General features: G+C 40.9%; 1 protein-coding gene across 2 annotated transcripts in view; it reads right to left on the reverse strand.

Annotated features, from left to right (window-relative positions):
• LOC118906416 (meiosis 1 associated protein) overlaps positions 1-20,388 on the reverse strand; it is an 84,995-nt gene that overhangs the window by 11,301 nt on the left and 53,306 nt on the right. For both annotated transcript variants that reach the window (XM_036873947.1, XM_036873946.1), the window contains 3 exons: positions 13,589-13,762; positions 9,650-9,812; positions 8,555-8,696 (listed from right to left, as the gene is read on the reverse strand). In XM_036873947.1, coding sequence (XP_036729842.1) covers positions 8,555-8,696; positions 9,650-9,812; positions 13,589-13,762 — 479 coding nt within the window. The remainder of the gene's footprint in view (positions 1-8,554; positions 8,697-9,649; positions 9,813-13,588; positions 13,763-20,388) is intronic.

The following is a 20,388-nucleotide window of genomic DNA, read 5'->3' on the forward strand; positions in this document are numbered from 1 at the left end:
TCCAACTTCCCAGATGCCAGCCAAGGGTCAATCTTGCAAGCAGGACTTTCTAAGGAAAGGAATTTCAGGTCTGCTATATTAACTTTTTTGTACAACCTATAACAAGTAAAGATATAGAATTAGCAATCAGAAAATTTTCCACAAAAAAAGTCAAGGCCCAGATGGCTTCACTGGTGAATTGTACCAAACCTTTAAAGAAATAACATTAATCCTTCAGAAATTCTTCCAAAAAAACAGAAGGTGAAGGAACACTTTGCAACTCATCTGTGAGGCTAGTATTACCCTGATACTAAAACTAGAAAAAGATATCACAAGAAAATTACAGACAAATATCCCTTATGAATATAGATGCAAAAATCCTCAACAACATACCAGCCAACCAAATCCAGTAATATATAGAAAGGATTATACATAACAAGAGGGATTTATTCTAGGAACACAAGGTTGGCTTCATATCCAAAAATCAAACAATGTAATAATATATCATGTTAATAGACTAATGGACAAAACTACATAATCATCTCAATAGAGGCAGAAAAAGCATTTGATAAAATTCATGATAAAAACATTCAACAGAATGGAACTTCTTCACCCTAACAAAAGCCTCTACAAAAAACCTACAGCTAACATCATAAGTAGTGGTGAAAGACTGGGTGCCTTGCCCCTAAGATTAGGAGCAAGACAAAGATGTCTGCCCTTGTCACTTCTATTCAACAATACTGGAGGTGTATTGAAGACCAAAGGGCCATTTTCCACATTTTCTGGACTGTTAGCCCCCCTAGGATTATGAGTATGACCGTAGGGAGGGGAAGAGGCACTCATAAAGATATTGAGTGTGTCAGCATCCTAGCACTTGGGGACTAATATTTTTAAAATTTGATTTAGAAAAATATAATAATGTGACATTTCTCACATCAGAGAGCTAAGGTGCATATTCCTACTGTTGATCAGTTCTGTGAAGTTCAAAATAGATGTGGCAATAGGTACATGGGTGGGGAAGGGTCAAAAAGGATGAGTGGGGGCAGGCTATGGTGGGGGGCAGGAAAAGCTTCAGAGTGAAAGTATTTAAGCAGAATCTGGAAAAAAATTAAAAATTTGTCAGGTTCATAGAGGCAAGGGGAAGGGCTCAGCATGAAAAAGGGTGTGGCTGTGTGAAGCAGTTTAGCATCTTTGGGGAACATTTAGTAATTTATTAGTGTGGCTGGAGTGGAGGATAGAAGGGGCATGGTGAAAGATGAAGCAAGAGAAACAGACAAGGCTGGGTCACAAGAAGCCCACTGATGTCGTGCTATCCTGCTATTCTAGCCCCTGTCTGTATCCCCTGGAGGCTGTATACACTAACTTCATTCTGATCATTTTTTAAAAATAGCTCCTGGGACTTCCCTGGTGGCGCAGTGGTTAAGAATCTGCCTGCCAATGCAGGGGACACGGGTTCAATCCCTGGTCCAGGAAGATCCCACATGCTGCAGAGCAACTAAGCCTGTGCTCCACAACTACTGAGCCTGTGCTCTAGAGCCTGTGAGCCACAACTACTGAGCCTGCATGCTGCAACTACTGAAGCCCGCGCACCTAGAGCTCGTGCTCTGCAACAAGAGAAGCAACTGCAAAGAGAAGCAACTGCAGTGAGAAGCCTGCGCACCGCAACGAAGAGTAGCCCCCGCTCGCCGCAACTAGAGAAAGCCCGCATGCAGCAACTAAGACCCAACGCAGCCATAAATAAATAAATAAATTTATTAAAAAAAAATGGCTCCTGACCTGCCATCACCCCACTCTCAGCTTGGATTCTTGCTCTTGACTCTTCGCCTAATATAACCAAGGAATTTCCATTTCCCCACCCATTTACAGCCCAACCAGGTCTTTGCTTATGTACTTAGACTCCTGCTAGGCATATCTTGGCTTGAATCCTGTCACTTCTGTGGCCAATTAGGGCAGACATGGCCCGTAAAACTCTGGAACGTGTCTCCAGAAACTCTGACATTTTAAGTATGAAACTGAAAGATCTAGGTGGTATTTTCATTTCTTTTCCTAGTTCAGACAGACATGACTTTGTAAGAGAAATGAGGATGTGAAAAGTGAGTCACTAGCTACATAACTGGGACTATGTAGTAGGATTTGGTAATTGAAATGATGTTTTCCTGGTGATGAATAAATACGTCTAATAAATACTTGGAAAAATTATATATATAATTCCCTACCACATTCCACAAAGTAGTTATCCAAGTTTAGAAAAAGGTAACAACAAAAAATATAAAATAAACAATTAGGGGGATTAGGCAAAGGAAAAATAAGGGTAGGGTGATAATAGAGCCAAGATTAGATAAGATCATAAAAATGCAAACCAGCCATTTTTGCCAGAAGCTATGCTTATACATACTTGTAAGAAAACCCAGGAACCTGAAAATGAGAACATGGTGGAACCAGCCAACTAACTGAGGGTAAACCAGAAAAATGTATTATAGGCTGTCTAGCCAGATAAAGGATGCAAAAGGGAATAAATGAACGTTTAATAACCATCAACCTCTACATTTGAGTGGGTTGGAATGGCCAGAGGCAGACTGGTTTTCCTGCCTAGAATAACTAGCAAAGCTGAAAAATATACAGAAACCATTTGTCTGAAGGCAGTGAGAAGGTGCTGAGACAATAAAAGTGAGAGGTGGCTCAGTCTCTGGAGAAGGAAGAATTCAGAGGTGAGGGAGGTATTGCAATTGCTTTTATCCTGAGGGCATATGTTTATTCTGAGTTGGAGGGAGTGGGGGTGGGAGCTGAGAATCTAGGATTTGCACCTCCTGAAGCACTTGTAAGGGAACAGAGAAACAACCAGAACTTTCTGGTGGAGACTTGAAAGGGGTAAGATGGGTGCTCAAGCCAACTTCTCACTCAGCACATTTGCCAAATACTGGGGCTGCATGGAGCAGAGGACAAAAACACCCAAGGAGAAAGCCTCTAGAAGTAGAGCATTTTAGCAGACTTGGGAAAGAGTGATTAGAGTTGGGATCGTCCGGGGGGAGGGAATACACATTATAGACCAGGTTTTCAGTGGAAAATCCTAGAGGGCAAGGAGCAAACCAGGGGTAGATTGAGCCTTAGCAGGACTGCAGTCCAACCTTGACTCAGCATAGCTCCTGAGTGGAAAAGGATGATTTGCCAACACTCTATCTGCTTAGTGCAGGGCAGGATGAACCCTCTCAGAAGAGGCCAACACCAACTGGAGCCTCTACAATTTATTTAGACACAATGAGTATCTTTCACCAAAATATTACCGGGTTCACCAAAAGACAGGACCACATGTCTGAAAACCAAATGAAGAAAGAGACAATAGAAACAAGGCCACAGGTGATCCAAGTGCTGAGGTTAGCAAAGTACCTTAAAATAACTATGATTAGTTTGTTCACGAAAATAGGTGAAAATATGGAGAATTTCTCCAGAGAATTAGAATCCATAAAAAATAAACAAATGGAATTTGTAGAACTACTAACCAGCCATTATGTACAAATCATATGCCAGATATATGCTACATGCTTTACACATGTAATATTACTTAATCATCTTAAAGACCACGTGAGGTATATTTTACGTGAGGTATATCTGTTTTACATGTGAAAGGGACAAGGGTTACTAATATGTTTGTCATGCACCTTCTCCATTTTTTTCCTTCTCTCCCACTCCACTTCTACTCATGAAAGGAGAAGCTGTGTGGGTTCTATTCCTGGATATTTTAAATAGGTGGAGAGAGACAGGACCTAAGAGGGAGGGGATTATGTCAGAGAGGCTAAGTCAATCTATAGAATATATATATATATGGCTGAGAGAGGAAGAAGATAGAGGAACAGGGACTGGGGATACAGACAGAGTTTTAGTTTTTGGGTGTGCGTGTGTGTGAAAGGCTCTTGGAACATCTCCAGGTTAGATATGATTGAGGAGTAGAGGAAGAAAATTTGAAAAATGTCATTGTGGGTAATGAACTATTTCCTCTTTGGCGTTCTTTGAAAGCACACATAAGTTAATTTTAAAATTACTTTTTGTCCTCTGGGTAGTGCTTCTTTACATGCCATTTATATAGAGACAAAACCACATGGGACCACTAGATTTGTTAGGGTTACAAATAGATAAATACACTGAGGCTTAGAGAGGTTAAGTATATGGCCTGACTTCACACAATTGGGAAAATATGAAGCTGTCAGGAACCTAGGACCATCCGAGCCCAAAGCCCATGCCTTTCACAGACAATACGAATTACACTTTACCACAACAGATTAGAAAACTGCCTGGCCTTGACTCCCAACAAAGAGAGATAACAAAGGGAGAATTTCTACTCTAAACCTAAATTTGACTAAGGCTGAGGAAGTAGTTGGTAAAATGGGGAAGTGGTAGAAATTTCAGGAAAAGGCAACCACGTTTTCCTGGATTCTGGGTAGGCAAATTTATATCATAGACTTTAACCAAAATCATAGGATCATATATTTAAAAACTAATTGAAATATGTTTGTCTCCAAAAAGAAATAGAACACACAAAGGTCTAGTGATAAATATAGCCATCCAGAAAGGCCTCATTGCAGAAGCACCATTTGAGCTGGGTCCTTCAGAATGAGACAGAATTTGAACAGATGGAGATAGGAGAAGGGACAACATGAAAAAAAGTTCAAAGGTAGGGCAATTTACAGTTTGTATATTAATTTGGTTGGACTGTATGATACAGGAAGGGGAATAATGGGAGACAAGAATGGAGTTTGAATACCTGGCTGAGGAATACACACTTTAAGTATGATTAATAGTAAGCCACAAAATACTTTAAGCTGAAGAGTGGCAGGACCATTGCTGTGTTTCAAGAATATTAATCTGGTGGCAGATTGGAAAATGGATTGGGAAGGGGAAACACTAAAAGCATTGAGACAAGTTAAGAGATTATTGCAATATTAAAGGGAGGAGGGAAAATGAGGGAAATATAAATTAAAGGAAAGAGAGAAAAGAATACGTACAATAGATGCTATGGAGTTAGAGCAGGCAAGACTTAAGTCACTGGGTGAACAACATGTGATAGTTAGGGGAATGCTTCAAGAAGATTAATCTGGTCTAATGAACAGGGCAAATTAGAAGAGGGAGAGATTGGAGGTAGGGAAGCTAATTAGGAGTTTACTGAAGAAGTCTTAGTGAGAACAAGCAGCAGGAATGGGAAGGAAAGGACAGTTACAACTTATGTTATGAGAAAAAATTCGATATGACTTAGTAATGAAGTGAGTGTAAAGGGAGAGAAGGCTGAAAGTGACTGAGGTTACAAGCCTGGGTGAGTAGACAATGGTGGTGCTTCTATTAACAGAAAGACAGAAGTTAGAATGAGAAGTTAGCTGGAGGGGAAACAGGACAACGAGAAACAGAAGTCAAGAGATTTACCCGGGGAACTGATTACATCAGATTTTCAAAGAACATGTGAAAGAGGTTTAAGAAAGAATATAAAACCAAGGATGGACTTAAAGAAGTGCTGAAAACTTGTAAAAATAGGATCTGGAAGGTTAAAACGCTAAATAAGTCTTGTCACATAGTAGGGACTACAAAAATATTTGTTGTTGAATGAATGAGCTGAAGCTTGTGAAGAATTCTTCCCTCCATAACACACCACCTTTCAGGCTTTTTGCTGCTTGGAGATGTCAAGTGAGAAGCAAGAAGGAAGAGCCATTCAAACACAATTTTGCTTCTTCCTTTTCTAGGAAAGGAGAGTGGTCTTTGATCTGGATGAGGTGAAACACAAGAAGCACAAGATGGGTAAGGAGCTACTACAAGTACCTAGTACTAGTTTAAGTGAATTCAAGTCCAGTGATGTACAGAAGCTTGGGGTGCTAAGTGAAGGGAGAAGAATTAGCCTCACTGTTGTGATCTGTGTTTATCTGGCTACACCTGGAGTAGGAATTTAGCCAAGGAGTTAAAAGTATGAGATATATAGTCAACAGAACTACATTCAACTACATTCTGACTTGGCCACTTCAGTGGCTGTGTGACCTTTGTTAAGTCACTTGATCTCTTTAGACTTCAGTCTTCTCCATCTGTAAAAATGGGGACAACAATCTATCTCACAGAGTTATTGTGAGAATTAAATGAGGTAAAGTATGAAAAGCACTTGGTTGAGTGACTAGCTCTTAGTAAACGCTACTGAAAATGAGTATCTTATTAGACATGGGTCAACCACATACTTGTGAGTTTCCATGAGAGAGGAGTGATAAAGAAGAGGTCTCTTTGGCCCCTACAGCTGTACCTGGCATGTAGTGCTCAATAAATTTTTGTTGAATAAATAAATAAATACAGATTCTCAAACCCCAAGTTCAGAGGCAGAGAGACTCTGATCTCATATAATATAAGCCAGGATGGAAGAGAATACTCTTTCCCATCCCTACCATAAATTATTATGGCTACATAATATTTAGCCATAATAGTTTATAGTTCGTACTGTAAACTAGTATGGTTCATTGTTTGGCTGAATTATTGTTCCTCTAACTTTTCCCCTATTTCAATTTAACCATTCCTCTATTTAGGACATTTAAGTTGTTTCCAGTTTCTTACCATTGTAAATAACACTGAGATAAACATGCTGGTACCTATATCTTTGCTCCTTTTTCTCATTGTTTTCTTGGGCTATATTCCCAATAGTGGAATTGAAGTGTTGAAGGGTACCACTTTCCAGAAAATTTACACTCCCTCTAGCAGTGTATTAAAATGCAACTGTCTGTTTAAAATATCATGTACTGGGCTTTCCTGGTGGCGCAGTGGTTGAGAGTCTGCCTGCCAAAGCAGGGGACACGGGTTCGAGCCCTGGTCTGGGAGGATCCCACGTGCCGCAGAGTGACTAGGCCTGTGAGCCACAATTGCTGAGCCTGCGCGTCTGGAGCCTGTGCTCCGCAACAAGAGAGGTCGCGATAGTGAGAGGCCCGCGCACCGCGATGAAGAGTGGCCCCCGCTTGCCGCAACTAGAGAAAGCCCTCGCACAGAAACGAAGACCCAACACAGCCATAATTAAATAAATAAATAAATAAATAAATAAATAAATAAAATAAAATATTATGTACTATAAGAATGTACTGAAGCCCCATGAGAGCAATTTCTCCCAAGTAGACCTCCAAGATCCTGAGGAATTGGGTAGAGTATAGTAAATGGAGCTCTTGGGCTTTAACAGTTAGGAGGTATCCGTTGTCTCTGCTCTGCAAAGACAGGAGACGGGTGTTCTTCAGATAGGAAACAGGAACTCAGTGGGTGGACCTAAAAGGGAGTGTGGGCTTTGAAACAGGAAAAAAGAAGTCTGCTTCTGATAGTGAAAGAGACACATTACTGTGCTGTCTTGATCTCTCATATCCTACTGGGTCAAACTGTTATTCTATATCCACTTAGCAGTCACACACGTCCTTGAATTGTATTTGCAATTGTTTTATTTTGCTTTCTAGGTGTTGTATTACTGTTTCATGTATATGCTCTTTTAGTTTTTTCATTTCAGGAAATGGTAACTCAGAAACCAGGCAGTTATTTGATACTTCGCTATTCCTCACCCCCTACATCCAATCCTTCACATGCTCTCTTTCTCTAAAATACTTTAATTGGTTTAGTTTTCTCCTCTTGACTTCCAACATCCAAGTCCAAGCCACAATCATCTCTTGCCTAGACTACTGCAGTGTCCTCCTACCTCATTTTCTTGTTTTCATTCTTCTTCTGAAAGTTCATTTCCAAATTTTTGCACAATTAATTGTTTAAAAACTTAAATAGATGATGTCATTTCTAATGATTTCTTTTTGTACGTAAAGCCCCAAGTCGTTTTTGGACTACAAATCTTTGTATGATTTGACCCCTGCTCACGTTTGGCTCCTCACCTTTTGGCTCTCTTGGTCCTTGCTCTTTTTGTTTCAGTCACAATGGTCATTCCACTCTTGATTTGAGGATCAGCTCTTTCCGGCCTTTGGGTCTTTGCACATGCCTTTCCCTGCACCTGGAATGCTCTTCCTGCCACCCTTCACCTAGCTAATTCCCATTCATCTGGCAGATCTCAGTTTAATTGTCACTTTCACAGAGAGGCTCTCTTACAGCAACCTCTTATTTTCCCTCATAAACTTCTCACAATTAAGAATATACATATTTAATTCTGTCTCTTTCATTAGAAAGTTTCTTGAGACCATAGATAATGTCTATCATAATAGACTGAATATCTAGGGCTTAGCACAATGTCTGGCACAGACTAAGTGCTCTTCATTGAAATAAACCATAATGTCCAGCACAGTGACAGGAAGAAAATAAGGTTTAAAATATAGTTACTTAAGGAAAATTCCCTGTTGCCATTTAAATGTACAAAATCAGGGATTTTCAAGTTTAGTGTCATATAAGAGAATTCAGGAATTATTCTCTATAGTGTGAAACCAACAAAAGCAAGTCATATTTAATCCACATTTCAGAGTATGTCCAGTTTTTCCCTGTCCTCTGGAAGACTGGGACAGGTTTGGGATCAGGGCAGGATTAATTAGCTGCTTCTCTGTGTTGGGTACTTTAACACTCTTCCTCTTCTTCACTGGGTGACATGGGTACTCACCAGTAGGCTGTGACACAAAGCATGGAAATGCTGCTGATTTGTTTCCAGCTCATCCCATTCCAGCTGCCAACAGCTTGTGGGTCTGAGGATGAAGGGGAGTCCATATGTCAGTGATTCGCAGACCCCACCGGATTTTAGAGCCCTGGGAAGAGACAATGGCAGTGAAGGTCTCCTCAGAGATATCCAGAGCCTCGACGCAGATCCACTTAAATTTAGCTTAAGTATAAGACCTTATTGTGAAATCCTTTAGGTTAGGGCCTGTGAATTATTCACCTTAGTATGGCTAGCACCTATCAGGGTATGTGGCACACAGCAGAGTCTCAAAGCCTGTTAATCAATGAATGGAGCAGCCATCATGAGGCCTCAAGACTCTGATGGATATTTCCTCTCCTGAGCTCATTCTGTCCCATTCCTGCTGCAGCGACCACATTACACAATACTATGCTAAACATGTGCATCCCAGGCCTAGTTTTTCCATGGCAAGGTGCTGACAGAAGACACATTTAAGAAGAGGGTGCGTTTAAGAAGGTTCCCCAGCAGCATCCATGGTCACAAATCCATGGACAAGCTTACTCAGATAACTGTACATGGGTACCGTGATAGGAACTAGGAAGCAGTAAAAGTGGTCTTTGCCATCATTGCTAATTCCACCCTGGAACTGATTCTTCTGGAAACAGGAATTCTAGTACTTAAAGAAATGGGAAGGTGGGGTAGATCCTATGTGTCACTTGCTCCTTGAAGGTCAGATCTCTGTCACGATGGTATTCAATAAACATTTACTGAATGGATAAACATCATTCTGCTGATCTTTTTTTTTTTTTTTTCCTCTGCATTCTCAGAGGCTATCTGGATTTCCAGTCCTCATCCAGACTTCAGAATATCCTACTGAGGCACATCTTCCACAATCTCCTCATTCATCTCCACATACTAAGCAGCCTGACCTTACTCTTTCATGCCCATACCTGTAGTTGCTGCTTTGGAACTGACTCCCTGCTGCCTGACACTTGGGGATGCCCTTTATCTCTGTTCTTCCTAGCTGTGGAACCAATAAGAATAAATATTTGCATGGACGGGAGAGGTTCTCTTGGGCCATACTTGATCACCCGGAGCTTGTAACGAGAGGCTGATGACTGGGAAACCATCTGGTAGAGGGTACTGAAGTCTCCTTTGGGGTCATCCATTCTCAAGGAGCCATCAGCTGTTCCAGGGAGCAGGGATGGGCTGAGAAGTCGCTCTTGGAGATCACATTTCAGGCACACTACAATAAAAACGGCATTGGGGGAGGGATTGTTTGTCACAAGTTACTTCAGGCTATACGATTAAGAGAGAACATCTGCCACCCAATTCCACCTCCACCCGGCAAGTAAGGGTTGGGAGGAGGCCAGGGAGTGGACAGAGGAAAGTACAGTTGGTTTGGGAAGGCAGAGCAAGTCTGGAACAGTATTGCTCTACACAACAGGTAACTTATTTTCTGGGTGTGGCATGATTTTTTTCTTATTTTACTTCTGGGCTGGCTGAGCAGTTGCCTCGTAGTGAGAGATCTGGCTTGTGATCGAGTCTGAGAGGAACGTGTGTCCTCTGAGGAGGAGGCGGCTAACACTGAAATATGCAGGGCCTTTTGGCAATCACAGAAGGAAATTTTGCCCCTCCTGCTTCCCTGTGGCTAAGCTTTGGCAAGACTGCAGGTCCGATGAAGGAAGAACAGGAAAGCAGAAGTCAGGCAGTCAGCTGACAGCTACTGCTTCTCTGTGAGCTCTTCTAGGGACATTCGAGGGAGGGAGAGGAATAAGTTCCAGAAATAGTTTAGTTTTTAATTCCCCAAGTGAATAGAATCTTCTGGGCCTTGGAACATGATTGTGGCACCAGACAACAGTTCTGAGGGGGCTTCAACTAACTGTGTATGGGTTATTCATCTGCTTCTGTATTAAGCTTTTGCTCCAGCAGGTACATTCACATGTCACAGTGTACAATGTTCTGTTGCACTAGATTTGAATCCTTGATATTATGAAGGTTTTAAATAAAATGTATATCGGGTTTAAATACTGTTAACAAACTATGAATATATGAGTGCTGCGTACTTGTCAGAAGGCTAGTAGTTGATGTCAGTGATTTATGAAATGACTGTAGTAACTGCAACATGAGGTAAAAATGAAAGTAGAAATAATGTAGAAAAAATAGGATGCCAGAATAGATGTCAGATCTAGCTGGTCCTCCTGGGCCTAGCAATCAGACCTAGACATCAGTTCTGGGTGAGACAGCTCTTGGCCAGGTGTGTCCTAGAGCCCAGGAAGTGTAGGAGGGACTTTGCCTAGGACTCCAGCTTCCCCTCGTTTCCTCTGTGCCTGACTGCTCCATTGTTGGGTCCCTGGGCTTTAGGACTAGATGGCTGTGCTCATCTGGCTTAGGTTCTCAACTCTGGTTGCAGTAAGAATCACCTAGTGAACTTGCAAATGGTACTGATGTCTGGCCCCTACCTCACACCAATGAAATTGGGATCTCTGGGGATGGAGCTGATATTGGTATTTTAAAAAGTTCCTCATGTGATTCTTACTGTAGCCAGGGATGAAGACTACTGGAATTGTTGTCTCAGCAATGTTCCAAAGCCGGGAAAAATGTTTTACCAGGGCTAGAGTCTAGAACCAGGTATGCTTCTCACCACTCAGACTCAGGTGCAGAGGTGGCAGACCCCCAAACCCAAGATATGGGAAAAGACACTCAGCTGAGGTAGACTATGCACTGTGAGAAAGAGGCCTCTGAGGGAAGCACCTAGAGAGTAGGTGAAGGGCCTGAGGCAGCTACAGAAGCAGGTGGTGTTGGGTGGAGAACCTTGTAAGGAGGAGTCAAAGTGAACATCTGAGGAACAGTCCTCAAAAGATTCTATAGTAGGAGAGCTCAGTGTTTTTGTTTTATTTTTTTGTAGGGAACCACATTTCCAGAAATCTACATATGGAGCAATGCATCAGTTTTGTAAACAATGGATAACTATGATGTGGTATTTATTGTGCTTGTTTAAACTCTCATGTGGGCCACACCCACCCCAGAGGAGGCCTACTTTCTCTGGACCTCATTCCAACTTATGCCTGAGCATCTGGATTCCAGTGAAGACCTCCTCAGCAGAAGAGTCTGGATCTAAGTTCTACCACCCATCCTGAAGACCTGTGGTTTCCAAAAAATAATTGCAGATGGAGATAAACATTCTGGCTCTGACCCTGGTGCTGAAAGCCATGGAACAAGGGAGGGCAAAGCAGAGAAATTCTCAACACTACCATGGGCAAATGCCATGCAACAGTAGAAGAAAGGCTGGTTGTAGGAGCTCCTGGCTTTGGATGGCCCCAGCCCTCCTAATGAGAGATGTGCCCAGCACGAGGCAGCCCCTTTGCTCAAAATCGCCCAGCATGAGGCAGGTTGCATAGTAGGTAAGGGCCCAGGCTCTGGAAGTGATAGACTTGAGTTTGATGAATGTCCTCTAGGCTGAGAGTAGTCAAATGTATAAAATATAGATTTCTAATCCTAAGGGTTAAGAATGGGATCTGGAGTTGCCTGGCTTCAAATTCTGGCTTGACTATTAATTTTCTGTGCAGAAATGTTTAATTTCTCTGTCTCAGTTTTCTCATCTGTAAAACAGGGATAACATTATATTTATTCATTTTAAGACACATTTTTTTTCACTTACTAACAGCTCTATATGTCTTGCAATCACCATCGACCAGACAGGCACTCTTAACCCTTACTTACTACTCTAATCTAAAAGAACTCTCTCAGTAAGAATAAAATAATATTTCTAAGTGATAAAAAAGCAATGTGTCACATTTAATTGGCATTGTTTTTCTTTCTCAGTGGTATATAAAATAATGGTGTATCTTATAATGGACAGCATCTTAGATTCAATGACATATGGTAATAGTACCTGCACCATGTTGTTGTTATGAAGGTGAAAGGGGATAATGCAATGAAAGGAGTTAACATAGTGCTTGGGGAAAATAGATAAGAAGTGAGCAATTGGTACTGTTAGTCTCGGACAAAGTTCGTGGAATGGAGGTCCTGGGAAGAAGATTTTACACACAAAAGAAAGACAGTAAAATCAAGGTAAGTTGTTAAAGGCATCCCAGGCCCTAGATTGAAATGTGGGGGAGGGGGAGGGAGATTAAGAAACCAGTGGCTATCCCCAGAAAGAAAGGACCAACGTGTGTCCTCCCCTTTGGGGATGGAAGTCTGTACCCATTTTTCTCATTGAGCTCCCACCCCTAAAGGGGAAGACAAAATTTAGTCTGTTCCCTTTGGAGCTGTGGCTGACTATACTGATGGGTCCATTTGCAGGCCCTGCCACTCAGGTCCTAGGCCAAGTTTCAAAGGGGATGGAGACTAGAAATGGCTTTATCCCTACAATCTAGTGGGACCTGAATTAAGTAACACTGCCAGACAGAACAATATCCAGGACCTTGCTGACATGCCTGGAACACTGGTTTGACCTCTTGGTTTCCACAATTGCCAGAACATACTTTGTGAACATGGTCTAGGGCCACTAGTTGTATTCCCTGGGGCTTGCCTCTGTAGTTGCTTTAGTTCCCCTCAGTTTGGTGTCTCCCTATTGAGAAGACATTTATTTAATCATTTAATTTTGGTTCTTTTCCTCTCCTCACAGGCCCTATTGATATTGTCAAGGTACCAGCTTACCTGAAATTATAATGTCAATAATATCTGCTGCATCAAAAATGAAAACTTGAGAAAACATATGATTCATTGTGCTCTTATGTAGTGTAGCTGATGCCCTATTATTGAGGTGTTTAAGTCTTTATACTGAAACTAACTGGCTCTTGCTGTCTGGGCTTAATCAGGCTCAATTTTCTAACTGTGGTGGTTACTTTTTAGAAATTCTTTTCTTACTCCTCATGCTTACATGGAGAGCATCATCCAATCCTCCTCCAATCCCTAAACCTCAGCTACTCTGTATTCTGATGACTCTCCAATCTAGAGTCCTAATCCTAGACTAGGATAATTATTATCTATATAATATGTTTTTTGGGGGTTGTGTACTTGGATTATCTCTGGCTCTGGAAATGCTGCTGAAACTCCGTGAAGGAAGAAGAAGGTGGACATGTTCTTGGTCTGTTCCATTGTTATGCAGCCAGGCTTTGAAGAAAATCTCCATGCTGACAACATCATTGTCTATAGTCTGAAGGTCAATATCAGTTCCCAGGATAGAACTCTCTGCAGAAGAAAGGGAAACAGTGGTTAAAGTGTTTAATTCTTTAATTACAAATTTTGAAAAATATAAAATATTAAATGCACCCATTTTTGGATCCATCAATTCCACCTCTAGATATCTAGCCTAGAGACGTTCTTGGACAGTACACAAAGAAACATATGCAAAGATGTTCAGTACAGCACTGTTGCGATAACAAACAATCAAAACCCCAAACAGGAAGCAATTCAAATGCCCATCAATAGGGGAATGTTTAAATAAATTATGGCACAGACTGTGGAGTATTATACAGCTGTTAACAAAGTAAAGCTAAATGTACTGACATGGAAAGCTAGGAGATAGTAAGTGAATAAAGAAAGTTCTAGAACAGATGTATGGTATGGACCCATTTATATAAAAATAAAACTGTTAGCCTAAGTGCATACATATGTATGGAAATGCCTCTTACAAAGCTCTGGAAGGCTATTATCAAACTGTTGACAGCGGACAGGAAATGGGGTAGAGTTCTGAGATACATTCACTTTTTATTATTCATACTTCTATACTGTTTGTATTTTATTGTATTCATGTATTTCTTGTATTGAATATTTTTAAAAAGTCTAGAATACAAGAACAGCCAAAAATAATATAGCAATGCAAGTTAAATACTTAGTTAACAAGGGGGACTTCAGTTTTATGTTGTTGTTTCACAGTGAAAATGTATTCAGTTATTACCTCTGCTATAAAAAAATAAATTTAAAAAAGACTAAAAGAAAAAAAGATGAATTCCTGAGCTCCACCTTCTGACACAGATTATACAAGTTTGCCATTGACATACTATATCTCACAAGTGTGATTAGCAGCCAAGAAGACAGGGATGGTCTGGTGGAGTGTGATTTGATTCCAAATCTGAATGAATGAGACTAGGTAGGTGGGGTAATGAGACTTTGATGGTCTACTTCCTTCTTTAGGCAACACTAGCTCAGGAATTGGGATCTAGGTCTGGAGGTAAAGTTTGTCAGTAAAAGCCAAGTATAAGGTGATGGAGGAAGCACTGAGAGAGGAAATGAGACAAGAGCTGGAAAGAAACTGAAGAGGAACCTGACTTTTTTTTGCCTCACCATGAGGGACTCTCTGAAATACTTTTACAAAGGGCCTAAGAAAAGCCAGTTGCTCCAATGAATTAACTTCTATGTATGACTCATGGACCCCAAGGAGAAAGCTGGTTTATTTCTAGAACGACATTCCTGAGGACAAGTCTGCCGAGGTGGCAGACTCTCCACAGGAAACAAAGGGCTTCAGTCCAACGTATTGGCACCCACGCAGGGAAAGTGTGGTGAGACTTAAGTGACTTCATGTTATATTTATCGACTTATTCTGTGGCTGAAAAGGGGCACCAAATGCATTTCTCTTTGACCAGTATAATTAAAACTGTACCATCGGCTGCTCTCGCCCTCTGTGATGGACCACATTCTGCCTATGGAATGTGTATCTCTCTAAATAAAGTCGCTTTCACTTAAAAAAAAAAACCTCTACCATCTTCTGTGGATTGTTATGAGGGTTCATTAGCTTACTAGCTATTTCATTCATTGCATCAAGCAATAATATTAATTATGTACTACATAGAAGATGAAATAATATACAAAGGTATATGATATTCTTTGCCTTAAGGAGTTTATAAAGCAACATTATTCTTGACCATTTCTCCTTAAAATCTCATCTGCTCTACTATGTTTTCAGGTACTACAGTGATAAATATGAAGTCATTGTCAAAGAAACATTCCTCATGAGTGAAGAGAAACGTTCTTTTTAATAATGTGGAACTTATTGTGTCATAGGCAAAACAAGAAGTAATTTTTCTGAGCCTGGACTTCAACTTGAGTAAGAAGTATGGAAATGACTGAACAGCTTCTCTTCAGAGAGGCAAAATGGTTATTAAAGCATAAGGAAGCAGATATAGAACTAAATAAATGAAATTGAACAAAGGATTTCAAAAAGTAGAGAGGATAATATTGCTTCAAGTTCAAACAACAGAATTTTGGATAAGGCAAATAAGTGTTTTTTTCTCTCCAGGGAAAGGGTTGAAGATTAGAAATTCCTACCATGGGCAGTACATGGGGACAATAGCAAAGTTGAGAATCTGGAAATAAGAACAATAGGCGTTTCCTCAAATAATTAAACAATAAAATCAATACAGAGTGATGAGGTCGATGAAAAACAGTCACCTTAAAAAGGAGAATGGGGATTTCCCTGGTGGCACAGTGGTTAAGAATCCGCCTGCCAATGCAGGGGACATGGGTTTGAGCTCTGGTCTGGGAAGATCCCACATGTCGTGGAGCAACTAAGCCCGTGCGCCATAACTACTGAGCCCGCATGCCACAACTACTGAAGCCTGTGTGCAACTACTGAAGCCCACGTGCCTAAAGCCCACATACTGCAAGGAGAAGTAGTCCCCGCTCGCCACAACTGGAGAGAAAGCCCGAGCACAGCAACGAAGACCCAACGCAGCCAAAAATAAATTAAATAAATAAATAAAAACCATAAAAAGAATAAATAAATAAAAAAAAAGGAGAATGGCTTACAGACCAGAGAAAGATTTGGCTAGAGCCTATGGATGGTACTGGCTTATCCAAAGAATGAATGTGTCCATTAGAAGGGGAGAGGGTTGGCCAGAAATGGAGCACAGAGGAAGGGAGCAACAGCAGCAGATGCTGGCAGCCATCATCCAAGCGTGGCTCAGAGGAGAGGGTGTGCTGGCTCAGTGAGGCATCCCGATGGCAGGATGTGTTTGTCAAGTTTCTGCTCTTCTTGGTGATTATAGTGGTTATGGTTCTTCCTCTAAAATATTCTGGCTAATACTTTAGTCTTGAGCTTGATAAGGTGACTCTATCTCTGAGAGGATATTGATAAAATCAACTTTCTGATTCTGTAAAGCTGAAGAACCAGGCCTGAAACATGTTGCCTCTGTGAAGGAAAATGCCAATCTTCCCTGCAGACACTCCATCAATGTTGCTAAAGTTCGTTCCAACTTCTTTTTTCTCTTCCAGTTTTATTGAGATATAATCGACATATAGCACTGTGTAAGTTTAAGGTGTACAGTATGATGACTTGGCTTATGCACATCATGAAATGATTACCACAATAAGTTTAGTGAACATCTATCATCTCATAGATACAAAATTAAAGAAATACAAAAAAATTTTTCCTTGTAATGAGAACTCTTAGGATTTACTCTATAACAACTTCCATATATGATATACAGCAGTGTTAATTATATTTATTATGTTGTACCTTACTTATTTATCTTATAATTGGAATTTTGTACCTTTTGACCACCTTAATTCAATTCACCCTCCCCCACCACCTGCCTCTGGTAACCACAAATCTGATCTCTTTTTCTATGAGTTTGTTGGTTTTTGAAGTGTAATTGACTTACAACACTGTTAGGTCCTGGTACACAACATAGTGATTTGATATTTCTATACATCCCCAAATGAACATCACGGTAAGTCTAGTTACCATCTGTCATCATGCAAAGATATTACATAATTATTGACTATATTCCCCACACTGTACATTTCATACCTGTGACTCATTTATTTTGTAATTGAAAGTTTGTACCTCTTACCCTCCCTCAGCTATTTCTCTGCTCTCCCTACTCTCCTCCCCTACAGCAACCACCTGTTTGTTCTCTATATCTATGACTCTGTTTCTGTTTAGTTATGTTTGTTCATTTGTTTTGTTTTTTAGATTACACATATAAGTGAAATCTGACAGTATTTGTCTTTCTCTGTCTGACTTATTTCACTTAGAATAATACCCTCTAGGTCCATCCATGTTGTTGCAAATGGCAAGATTTCATTCTTTTTTTTCTATGGCTGAGTAATATTCCATTGTGTATATATACCACATCTTCTTTATCCATTCATCTATTGATGGGCACTTAGGTTTCTTCCATGTCTAGGCTACTGTAAATAGTGCTACAATGAACATAAGTGTGCATATATCTTTTCAAATTAGTGTTTTTTCTTTGAATAAGCACACAGGAGTGGAACTGATGGATCATATGGTAGTTCTATTTTTAATTTTTTGAGGAAACTCCATACTGTTTTCCATAGTAGCTGCACCAATTTACATTCCCACTAACAGCGCATGAGGGTTCCCTTTTCGCCACATCCTTGTCAACATTTATTATTTGCTGTCTTTTTGATAATAGCCATTCTGACAGGTGTGAAGTGATTGTGATGTTGATTTGCATTTCCCTGATGATTAGTGATGCTGAGCATCTTTTCATGTGCCTGTTGACCTTCTGTATGTCTTCTTTGGAAAAATGTCTATCTAGGTCCCTTACCCATTTTTAAATTGGGTTGTTCATTTTTTTGTTTTTTTAAAAAATTTATTTATTTAATTTATTTATTTTTGGCTGTGTTGGGTCTTCATTGCTGTGCATGGGCTTTCTCTAGTTTTGGTGAGCAGGGGCTACTCTTCGTTGCGGTGCACGGGCTTCTCATCTAGGTGGCTTCTCTTGTTGCGGCACAGGGGTTCTAGGCACACGCGCTTCAGTAGTTGTGGCTCGCGGGCTCTAGAGTGCAGGCTCAGTTTTGGTGCACGTGGTTAGTTGCTCCATGGCATGCGGGATCTTCCCGGACCAGGGCTTGAGCTCGTCTCCCCTGCATTGGCAGACGGATTCTTAACCACTGTGCCACCAGGGAAGCCCCGGGTTGTTCGTTTTTTGATGTTGAGTTGTATAGGTTCATTGTATATTTTGGATATTAACCCTTTTTCAGATATATCGTTTGCAAGTATCTTCTCCCATTCAGTGGGCTGCCTTTTCATTTTGTCGATAGTTCCCTTCACTGTGCAAAAGCTTTTCAGTTTGTCGTAGTCCCGTTTGTTTATTTTTGCTTTGTTTCCCTTGCCTGAGGAGACATATTCAAAAAAATATTGCTAAGATTGATGTCAAAGAGCTTACTGCCTATATTTTCTTCTGGAAGTTTTATGGTCTCAGGTCTTACATTTAAGCCTTTAATCCATTTTGAGTTTATTTTTGTATATGGTATGAGAGCTCTTTCCAACTTCTTAACCTACAGGTTCTTGGAAGAGCCACAGAGCAGAGCTTCTTCCTTTGAAAAAGTTCTCAGGTAATCGCCATAGAGGTGCTATGCTTCAGATTTGAGGGGACCTTCTCAGAAACAGTCACATTATCCAAGCTAAAGAATAATGTGTAAACCAGAACACTTTAGAGAGAGAACTTCTTTTCCGTATTCTCTGTCACTGGTCCAGGCAGTCATTTCCTTGTGCCTGGATTATGGCAGTAGCCTCTTAGCTGTCCCGTCAAACTCCATTCTTTCCCCTCTGGTACTTCTTACTACCAGTTAATTTTTCTAAAACATAGTTTCATCAGATCCTTCCTTTCCTAAAGAGCACATACTGCCTTCCTGCTGTCATTTTTATTCCCTTCACTCACTCTTTTTTTTTTTTTTTTAATTTTTATTTATTTATGGCTGTGTTGGGTCTTCGTTTCTGTGCGAGGGCTTTCTCTAGTTGCGGCAAGCGGGGGCCACTCTTCATCGCGGTGCGCGGGCCTCTCACTGTCGCGGCCTCTCCTGTTGCGGAGCACAGGCTCCAGACGCGCAGGCTCAGTAATTATGGCTCACGGGCCCAGTTGCTCCGTGGCATGTGGGATCTTCCCAGACCAGGGCTCGAACCCGTGTCCTCTGCACTGGCAGGCAGACTCTCAACCACTGCACCACCAGGGAAGCCCCCCTTCACTCATTCTGTACCACTTGTTACTACTCATTATTCCTCAAAACCCCCATTCTTCCCTTACTCTGTATGGCTCATATCAATACATTCCTCCTCTTCTCTACCTGTTGAGAACCTATCAACACCCCCACCCCTCCACCCCCCAGCTCAGCAGCTTGCAGAGAGCTGAAGATTAGCAAATGCCTGTTGAGTTAAACAATTGCTCCCTCCTCCTCAGCTCTCATTACTTTTTCCTGTAACTCTTCTGCTTCAACTGAGCTAGTCTCCCTGTCACGTGACTTCCTTCCTTAGTGCTTTTATTACTCTTGTCAATCCATGGCCTGCAGCTCCTCCAGATTCCAATACTTGTTACTTTGTTTCTCTTGAAGGGTTTTCTTAACTTTTTTTGAGTTAATGAAAGGTGGTGGAATGTAGTGGAAAGACAAGGGTTTGAATTGTGGCTTGAAAGTTGTTAGCTATGTGACTTTGGGCAAAGTGTGGATAGCACAACCTATTTCATAGTTATAGGAGGCATAAGAAGTGAGATGATTACCTGCATGAATGGCATGCAGTAGGTCTAACAAATGGCATTTTCTTCCTTCTCTCTCATCAACAAAATTATTTGCTCTTATAGGAAAAGAATGTGTTTTCCTTTTTTAAAATTCTTTTTTTTCCAATCACTTATCTCGGTGACTTTCTCCCTGCCACCAACATACGTAAGAACATCAACACCTGGTCCTGTGTTCCTCACAAATATAACTAAATGTACTAAACCTGCGGAATGGGAAGGAGACTTCTCAGACGTTGAAGAACAGCTTCCATATTGACTGGCTAGCAGGGACTGGTCACACTGTTATGAATTAGAAAGGTTACTGGAGTGAAGGTGGCAGCTCTGAGTGTCTGGGTG

The sequence above is a fragment of the Balaenoptera musculus genome, chromosome 13 (genome assembly GCF_009873245.2).
Source record: "Balaenoptera musculus isolate JJ_BM4_2016_0621 chromosome 13, mBalMus1.pri.v3, whole genome shotgun sequence".
Classification (NCBI taxonomy): domain Eukaryota; kingdom Metazoa; phylum Chordata; class Mammalia; order Artiodactyla; family Balaenopteridae; genus Balaenoptera; species Balaenoptera musculus.